Raw genomic sequence first — 10,034 nt, 5'->3', positions numbered from 1 at the left:
CAGGTTATTATTTTCAATAGAAAATTGATGAAAGCAAATATTGATCACGGATCTACTGGCTATAGTACTTGGGCAATTTATTTATGACCCCCATTTCATCCTCTATAAGGCAAGGATTCTAGTTTTATTGTTCGGATTAATAAATTCTGGCTGGAAAGCTTAACCAACTATTTTCAAGGTCACACAATGAGGCACCAGCTCCAGCTTGTCTGGTTGCAAAGCGCACACCCCTCCCTTTCAGGTTTTGTTTTAAGGCTCTCCTTCAGCATATGATTAAATCATCTTGGTTATATAAAGGCCAAGTGCAAATGTAAAGAAAAGGGTTAAAGAAAAAATGAAGTACCTGTGGGACGTAACTACATATGGTTATCAGCATGAAAAGAGGTTTGTTTACAAGTTATTTTTAAAAAGATGACCTCGTGTTTCAGGGTCCCTCTAAACACCTCTAAAGTACGAAGGTTGATTGCCACGTTCCGTGCCGACTAGGTACCCATCTCTTGGAAGCCTCGGACCTTCAGTTCTTCCTTTTTCTCCCTCCTTGATCCTGATCCTGCTAGGTCACTCTCCCCGTTCCTTCTCAACTGCACACAGGCTCTAACCTCGGGGTCCGGAACACCAGCGTTCCTCGTGATCACGGGGCTAAAGGGCAAAGGTGGCCTTACTGAAGGATCCTGAGGAATTAGGAAAAGCCAGATCTCCCTCGGAGCAGCAAAAGACCCAGCCCTAGAGGAACCCGGAAGACGTTGCGCGACCGGTAGGAGGGTGTGGCCGAGAGCCCATTGGACGGACAGGAGGCGGGGCTTGCCCTGACAGCCGGGGAGGACCTAGAGTGGTCGCTGGCTCGGTGGCGCTGGGTTCCGCCCCAAAGGCGTGCTGGCGGGCGTGGCGACGTCGCGTGACGCCATAAGGGGGCGGGGCGCGGCTTATAAAAGCCCGGCCTGAGGGAGAGTTCGCCAGTTTGCTGCTTGGGACGTGGTCTGCGCGGTTGGTGAACAGCGTTGCCGTTTTGCTGTCACGTACCTTCCCTGAGCCTGGGACTGAGGGGGCGCGCGCGTGTGCGTGTGTTGTGTGAGGGACAGCGGGACTCGGGCAGGGCCGTTCCCTGCTCCCCTTTCCCTTAGCGGAGGCGGCCGTGCGCACGCTTGTCTGCTCGCCTCTCACTTGGGAGCGGGCTCGGGGTGCGGAGTGCGTCTTCCTATTTTTTGATTTTGGAACTTGTGAGAGTCTTTTTTCCCCACCCTCTTAATTTTTTTTTTTCTTTTGGCGTGGTGCTTCGAGGGCTGGTTTCCCCAGCCCCTGAATAACCGCTTCCTGACCCCGGTCGCCAGTCCTGCCCCAGGTTGCCCCCTCCCGGCTCTGCCCCTGGCCCCCGAGGGTGGGAAGCCTTGCCTAGCGGGTCTCTGAAGCGTAGCCGCACCTGCCTCAATATGCATGGGGTCAACGACCCTCCTCTTTTTATAAAAGACATTAAGGCCGGCCTGAAAAACTTAAATGTCGTCTTTATTGTCCTGGAGATAGGTAAGTGAGGTCCGCAGCCCGCCCCACACCCTCGAACGCTCGGACCTCTTCCCCGCTCGCGACCCCACGTGCTCCGGGCCGAGACTCCTACCCGGGGACAGAAGTCAGTCACGTAGCGTGCCGGAGGAGGGTGAGACCGCTCCCTCGGAAGGACTCCTTATCTAACACACCTTTCCTTCTCCCCCTTTTGATTTTTAAATCTTCACAGGACGAGTGACCAAAACCAAAGACGGCCATGAAGTGAGATCCTGCAAAGTAGCTGATAGAACGGGAAGCATCACTATTTCTGTATGGGATGAGATCGGAGGGCTCATACAGACAGGGGATATTATTCGGTTGACCAGAGGGTAGGTGTGCATAAATTGGGGTAGGGGTGGGGTTGCCTAACTTCCGGGTTTCTGAAGTTCCATGGGCCACTTCAAGAAGTGAGCTGTTTTAATGTACCACACTGGGAGTAGCTCACCTTTCACAACTAATTTGTTTTAGGTAGGGAATTAACTCCTTTCCTCCAATTTTAAAGGATATTGAGAATACCGTATGGAAGTCAGTCACATTACCCTCCCCCCCCCACACCTGGTTTTTCTGTGTAGTCCTGGTTGTCCTGGAACATGTTCTGTAGACTAGACTGCCCTCCAACTCACAGAGATACACCTACTAATCAGTTCAGTGTGCCACACCACTTGGACACATTTCCTTTTTAATCGGTCCGTGTATGAGGTATATAATGTCTTCTACCTCCTTCCTTTTTTAGTACCTTGAAATCCTGTCAATACTTTTATTTGTACTCATCATTTAGGGGATATGGACATAAATGAATAGCTGGGAAATTTAGCTCTTTACTTTCATTTTGGAAGCAGTGTCTCCTGTATTCCAGGTTTTGGACTTAAAGATGCCCAAGAGAAGCTGGGCAGTGGTGGCACACGCATTTAATCCCAGCACTTGGGAGGCAGAGACAGGCGGAATTTTGAGTTCAAGGCCAGCCTGGTCTACAGAGTGAGTTCCAAGACAGCCAGGACTATACAGAGAAACCCTGTCTCAGGGGGAAAAAAAAATGATGCCCAAATCTTGAATTTCTGATCTTCCTGCCTTCCCAGGTGGTTAGGATTCCAGGCATAAATTTAAATATCCTGGAGAATGAACCAGGGGCCTGCTTCATGCTGAGCAAACATTCTGCCAATTTACAGTCCCAGCTTGAATTTTAACATTTCTGTGGTCATATATGTACTCAGAAAAGATGAAGACAGTATCTGGAATCATCTTAAAAAATATTTCATATGTAAGATCAGTGTTTCACAAAAACCAAAATAATACACAAAGTGGCAGAAGAGCACCTTTGATTTATTCAGAACATTTAGTTGATTATGGAGATGGAATACTTTTTTTCATAGACTTGAAAATCTTAACAAATGTTGGTCTTAAGAAAAGTCTGGGAAAGAATCTTAAAAGTAGAATATGGAAGCCTCTGTGTTTGGGAGAATTGTAATAATTTTATTGGTAGCCATCAGAAAACTTGTTGGCAATTGCTGTTGGGCTAACAGAATCTCAGAAGTATTGAGCAGGAGCTCTTTGATACTGTCTTACAGGCCTTCCAACATTTGCAGGAAGTGAGGTAAAGTATCATCAAAGCAGGAAGTGAGAGTCAGAATTTAGGCATCTCATTCTCATACACTGAGTCATTGTGACACTAAATTACATCTTTTTAACTTCCAAGTCTTTTTCCACAAAAGAGAATCGCTTCCTTCGGAGGTTATAGGGAGAACTACAGTACTACTACTAATCATAATAATACATGTTTTAAGCCATGATGTTACCCACCTTCTTAGTTGTACAAAGAAACATTGTAAAAAACCAGACTTTGGTCTGATTCTGCTAATCTAGATTTAATGATGTCATTCACATTTAAAATTGTTCACATTAAACAGTTGGTTTCATTATGTTGGTAGTAAAAGTTGCAGAATTTGGGAAGGCCAGAAGGGCATGAGGAAGATTATCGGTCTATATTTTTTTTAGCTCCCTTATAAAGTTGTGCCAATCTCTGAGAACTGCTGTCTGCAGAAGTAGATGTGATAATGTTATATCATCCTTGACCATATCAATAACTGTAAAAGAAAATACTAGTGTGTTGACTTTATGTGCCTTGTGGCTGAGAGGCAATACAAATACTGAATTTCTACTATTAGAAGCTCCTCCTTAGAATACACTTTCAATTCTACTTCTTTGAGTGTCTTTTGTCCCCTTTCTTCCTGTCTTCCTCAATCAAGCTACACACAGGTGTTAATTCCCATATCAGTCTTCAGAGTGCAGAAAACATGTACTTCGTCTAACTGTAATGGAGAGAATTTTATAGATATTTCTTTTAAAAGTTTTATTTTTTTTTTAATGTATATGAGTACACTGTAGCTTTTTTCAGACACACCAGAAGATGGCATTCAATTCCATTATAGATGGTTGTAAGCCACCATGTGGTTGCTGGGAATTGAACTCAGGACCTCTGGAAGAGCAATCAGTGTTCTTAACAGTTAAGCTGTTACTCTAGCCCCTTATAGGTGTTTCTTCTGTTGAAATTGTTTTAAAGTAATTTTAAGATGAACCTTAGTTAACCAATCAAACCAATTCTTCACTAAAAAAAAAAAGCCCCTCCTTTGTTAACTGCTGATACAATCATTAACCATCTAGAAATAGCAAATTCATACTTTGCCAGAACACTACTTCATTCCATTCCATTCTCCTTGTAGATGGGCTCAAATTTGGATTCTTCTTGTTTCAGTTTTCTCAGTGCTAGGATTCAAAATGTGTATCACCATGACTGGTCAGGTTTTTCTCAAGCTAGGCATAGGCGCCATTCCAGTTCCTCTTGAGGCTGAGACAGAAAGATGGCAAGGTTGAGGGCTTCTTGGCTACAGACCAAGTTCAAGACCAACCTGGACAGCTTAGAGAGATGCCTAAAATAAGGTTTAAAAACAAGTTCTAGGAACATAACTTAGTGGCAGAGTGTTTGCCTAGTATGTTCAAGGCCTGGGTTCCATCTCTAGCAGTAAAAAAATTTTTTTTACTAGGGTTGTAGTTTAGATGATTATGTCATAATGTAGCAATAGAATTTTCTTTGTATAATTTCTTATTAGAGTTACAGTGACTGTATTTGACTTGGCATGGGGAGTAGACCCATGTATAAAGATATACTGGAAAGCTAAGTAGAACTATACATTCTACTGAAAGCATAATTTACTTTCCCTCTAGATATGCATCAATGTGGAAAGGATGCTTGACACTTTATACTGGAAGAGGCGGTGAACTTCAAAAAATTGGAGAGTAAGTATTAAAGTGCATTTTGTTTAATCAAATTTCAAATAATGTCTGCAGAATAATTAGTATAAACTATAAACCACTCATTTGGCCTTTGGAGATTTGGCTTTATGCCATAGGTAGGTAACTGTTTTAAACACCATCAGGTCTGTTCCCTTTTTGGTTGAGAAGGTGAGCTTTTCCTAGTCTACCTGAGTTTTGCCCAGCCCCAGTGGGGCCTTGTCTGTAACTTTAGAAAAATGTGTCTTTCAGGTGTCATTTGAAGTATACTCTCTCTTAATTTACTAAAATAGAATCTAGACATGGGATTTAATCTATAGCTTAAATTTTCATTGTCTCTATGGATGAATTTGTACTAGAGTTAAAGGTACTTGCAGTAGTGAAAGTTGAAGCCTTCTGTTTGTTCTACTCTACCTACAATACCAGCAGCCACCCAGTGTGTGCCACTTGCGTAATGACTTCCACCCTGACCTGCAGGAACTGTGGGAGTTAGTCTCCATGCTGGCCTGGCTTTCATCCATAATGTGTGTTATACATAATAAGCCAAAATTTTTTTGGTTGCTATTGTTTAGGTATATCTTAGTGCCCATTAGATTGGAGGCTATTTAAAATGAGAAGTCACAAATGGAATTAAAAGAGAGAGAGGAAAATTCATACCAGAGATGAATTTTGTCTTGGTTAATATCAAAGGGAAAAAATGTAGTCTGATTAAATATTAGAATCTGAGTTCACCCTCATCAGGAAGGATTGTTGGGACTCTTGTAGGTGCAAATGTAATGCTCTTTAGGGTAATGTGTTATGAAGATCTTGGGGCAGAATTGCAGGATATGGATAGATAGTAATGGATACAGAGATTCTATCATAATGGAGGTTAGCTAGGTGAAGAATCACAGGAAATTACTCATTTCCTCATGGCTGTTCTTTGTCAGGGTCAATTTAAGATTATCCCAAACTGGATCTAGTTGTTTTTAAAATTGAAGAGCTATGAATGTTTTTATATGAGAATAGGGTATCAAGTAGTGCTGTCGGCCTATAAGAAGCCCCAGCCCATTATCTGTCTTAATCATTAGAATTTATTCTTTACCTTTGATGGTTATCTTTGCAGATTCACAGTGATTGGGCATGAGAGGGATTCCATGTAAGAATCAAGTAGATTGGTGTTATTTGGGATATAGTTATTTAGGAAATTTTACAAATGAATTGTATTGTTAACATGCTACTGTTAAGGTAATTTTTTGACACCTAAGGTTTTTATTCTTGTAAGTTAAGGAAATTAAAAAAAAAGTTCAGGAATCATCTAACTTGTCCTTTATTTTTGTTCAGATTTTGTATGGTGTATTCAGAAGTGCCAAATTTCAGTGAGCCAAACCCAGATTATAGAGGACAGCAGAACAGAGGGGTAATTAATCCAAAAATATGGTATATTTTTTGATTGGTATAGATTTATGATTGGGTTAAGTTGACTCTGTACCATAGTTCTGTCAGTAGGGTGAGCTCTGATGTTCACAGTGTAATGAAAAGAATTATAAATCAATCCTGAGGACTGGGGATGTAGCTGACCCTGCTTGTCCAGCATGCATGAAGCTCTGGGCTCAGCCACCAAGTACTGCAAAGGACAAACATAGTGGGGCATGGGTGAAGTACTGTTTCTCAGGAGGTTGGAAGTAGGGTAACAAGTTCAAAGTCATCCTGGGCTACATACCGGTTTGAGGCCTAACTGAGGTACATGAGATCCTTTCCAGAAAAGAAATCTTAAAGTAGCCTTTGTTACATTCTGTGAGTCCATACATAATTCGTGACACATGCTGTTTAGTATTTTGCAGACTGAAGGAAGTATCTATCAGGCAGTACTGAGTATAATAAAAGCTATAAGAGACTTGATAAAGATTTCTGAACACTTTAACATTGAATGGATATGGAGAAACCTTTAAATATTATTGAAAATTATTTTTAAAACCCTTAAAATTTATATATATATATATATATATATATATATATATATTATTTATGAATGTGCTACTTTTGTCTTTTAGGTGCAAAATGAACAGAAGGATAAAATGAGCGCCAATACATTCGGGCCAGTGGGTAAGTCATGTAGGCATTATATGAGAAACATGAAAAAAAGTCTCTTAATGTATAATTTAGTGTTAAGGAGGAACTCCTTGTAAACAAGTATGCACAAATAAAGGATTTGGGGGAAGACAGAAGATACTTGTACATGCCAGTGTATTGAGCACATTCTTATTTAAATGCTGGAACCTATTGTGCTGAACATTGATTAGTAACCAGACTAATTTTGGTGACCATCTGATGAGATTTTTTATTTTATTTTATTTTATTTAGTTTCCCAATGTCTATGGTGTAATGGTTATTTATAATATATGCCGAATTATTGGTTGTTTGGCACACTACTAGAAACCTATCCAGACAAATGATGTTGTAGAGTAGGGCATCAGTGAATACCTTAACATTCTACATGTTCTTAGCTGCTGTTTTAGAAAGAGCAGCCTGTCTTTCTCAGACCTCTCAACAGTGATATTGGAGTACTAAAAAGTCTTGTCTTTAAATAACCTAGGATATGTCTTTTGAGATGTATCTTTCTGTAATCAGAGTTGATTAGGGTAGCCGAAGGCTTATTTGACCAGCTCATATTCTGGAAAACCTGCCCGCCAATAGCTTGATTACATTGAAACATAAATTGTATTTGAGTCAAATACCAGTACTCAAATACAGAGCCAAACACCAGCACTCAAACATTACTCTGCAATTAATTTTTTTGGTGTGTTTGTTTTTATGCTCTGTTATTAATTTTAATGCTCAAGTTGTTTTTTCCCCTTTCTTTTCATTCAGTACCAGAGCTCACATCTTTGTATTATAGAATAAAAGTGCTTGTTTTTTCTGGTATTTGTAAACATTCATAATGTCTGGATGAACTTTAATGATTGTGTTTCTGTAGCATAATATGGACTGTTTCTGAAAATGGTTTTTTTGTGTTCTTATCTTAGGAAATGGTGATCAGACTGGTCCTGAATCTAGGGGATATCATCCATATGGCAGAAGCAATGGTCCGGGACCTATCAGTCCACAGCTGCCAGGAGCATCTAGTAGTCAAACAGTCAGGACCACAATAAGTAATGCCAGAGATCCGAGGAGAGCCTTTAAAAGATGACCTAAGCCAAAGAGACACATGTAGTTTTTTAAACTACGTGACCTACTTGAACACTTAGTGCACTTTTATTTATTCTTAACTGTGAAAACTTTGTCTCTTACGGGTTTCCTTTTATATTTTTGGTTTGTTAAAAAGAGTAGTTGGTTTTTACTGAAAAAAAACTTATACTGCTCAGTTACATCCTATTGAAGAATAGGAACTCTGAAAGCAGGAACATTTATTTTTAGAGCAAGAACTTACTGGGTATCACTTGAAAATCTGTCCCTGTTTCGAGGGTGAGTTACTTAAGGCACCAGCTTATATATAGCCTCTATGAGTCTGGCTTCTGCATAAACTTTGTAATGTTTGTCATAATGTTTAATGGAAAATGTTCTTTTGTCTTAAACTTGGATATTGCCACCTGAAGCAATAACCACCCCAAGCCAGAAACTTGGTCAGTGTTGACATTTTTTTTTAAAGTATTTGTGATCCAGGAATGACTTGAATTCCTAGAGTTACTGCCTGCCATTAAGATTTTTTTCAAGGACAGAATCATCCTAAACTCTTGTTTAATGACCAGATAACCAAATTCTTTATCAGAATTATGGAATAAAATATGTAATGTAACAAGTAAATTTTAGAAGAAAACTGTTTAAGATAATGCTCTTAACATTCGTTGCAAACACTGAAGATTACATTGAAGAAAAATTTACAACTGAGTCCCTGAATGTTTTATTTTTGAAGTTAGCATGTTAAATGTTGACGTGTAATTGGAGGGATTGAAGGGAGCTCTAACACCTTATTGGTCTCATTGATACTAGTTGTAATACTTTTGAGACAGGGTCTTTCTATGCAGCCCTGGCTGGGTTAGAACTTGTTATATATTATCAGGTGGGTCTCTGAACTATATTGGCCTGCCTCTCTCTTCCTGGTGCTGGGATTAAAGTTGTGCAGCCTCATACAAGGCTAATGTGATTATTTAAAAAAAAAAAAAGAATACTCATGGTAGTTATTGTAGCAAATACAAATCCAATTGAATTCATATAGACATGTAACTACCGGTTCTAAGTAGTCAGGTAGAAGTAGACATTCCCTGTCTTCCAGGGGTGTGTGTGTTTAAAGTTTCTGAACAAGTCACCATAGCCTTACTAGATGGCTCAAGAAGTGATTATACCTTTGTTAAGGTGGGATATTTGTGATGGGACTTCACTTATGGTGGGTAATTGGTAATTTTTTTCATTGTTAATATTTGTCTCTCTTTAAAGATTGTCTCGAGTAAAACTTGCTCTAATGATACCTACTTTTTTTTTTTTTTTAATTCTTTCAGTAAACATGGAGAACCCAGTCCATTTTACAGAAGTTGTAATCAGCTTCATCCTGGCTCTCCTTAGCTCTGTACCTGTCATTTCTCCTTACCTCATATTGTAAAATAAGTAAGGTTCTGTTCAACTTCTATAGCATTTGAATATAATTTGTGTCAGAATTTATTCTAATTCAGTTTAACAGATTTTCAGTAAGCACTGTATTAAGGCTCTGTGTGGAGATTCTCATAGCATTTTGAGAAGTCACAAGGAGTTTACTTTGGTTTATAAGCACAGGGCTTTGACATTTGTCATTTGTTCATATATTAATAATTATAGCTAATTTGGCTTTATGATTTTTTGTTTACACATCTGAATGCTTCAAAAAAAGTTACTTAAGGGTTTAGATAGCTTGTGTTTTGTGATTATAAATGTTTTGAATAAAAATAAATGACAAACTAATCTTAAAAATCTAAGATACAGAAGTAACAGAACTTTTATTTGTTGGTAGGATATGGTATTAAAGGTGATTTTAAAGAAAGGATATGAACTTTGATAGATTTTAATATGGTGAGGTATGGCTCAGTGGACCCTCAGTTCTGACTTCGTTTTCTTACCTATGATGCTGCTAGGCAAGTTGTGATTAGGAAAACAAGCAGTGGTACTCCTTTGGGGATTTAGGACTTTGACTAGGTAATGACAATAACTTCTGGTAAATTATCAGTCAAATCTTGTGGTCTGATCAAAATGTTAATAGAGGAAAT

General features: G+C 39.3%; 1 protein-coding gene across 2 annotated transcripts; it reads left to right on the top strand.

The window, feature by feature from the left end:
* The first annotated feature begins 949 nt into the window (after nucleotides 1–949).
* Nabp1 (nucleic acid binding protein 1) lies at nucleotides 950–9,292 on the top strand. Of its 2 annotated transcripts, none has more exons than XM_052193311.1 (6): nucleotides 950–1,055; nucleotides 1,727–1,865; nucleotides 4,756–4,827; nucleotides 6,145–6,220; nucleotides 6,855–6,906; nucleotides 7,827–9,292. In XM_052193311.1, the coding sequence occupies exons 3-6, from the start codon at nucleotides 4,766–4,768 to the stop codon at nucleotides 7,988–7,990; spliced, it is 354 nt and encodes a 117-aa protein (XP_052049271.1). In that variant the 5' UTR covers nucleotides 950–1,055; nucleotides 1,727–1,865; nucleotides 4,756–4,765; the 3' UTR covers nucleotides 7,991–9,292. The 2 variants fall into 2 exon arrangements, with proteins under 2 accessions (XP_052049271.1, XP_052049270.1); XM_052193310.1 differs by having other exon boundaries at nucleotides 950–1,518.
* The last annotated feature ends 742 nt before the right edge of the window (nucleotides 9,293–10,034 follow it).

Source organism: Apodemus sylvaticus, chromosome 9, assembly GCF_947179515.1.
Source record: "Apodemus sylvaticus chromosome 9, mApoSyl1.1, whole genome shotgun sequence".
NCBI classification, from domain to species: domain Eukaryota; kingdom Metazoa; phylum Chordata; class Mammalia; order Rodentia; family Muridae; genus Apodemus; species Apodemus sylvaticus.
The sequence above is the reverse complement of the archived record's forward strand: the minus strand, read 5'-3'. Positions and strand labels throughout refer to the sequence as shown.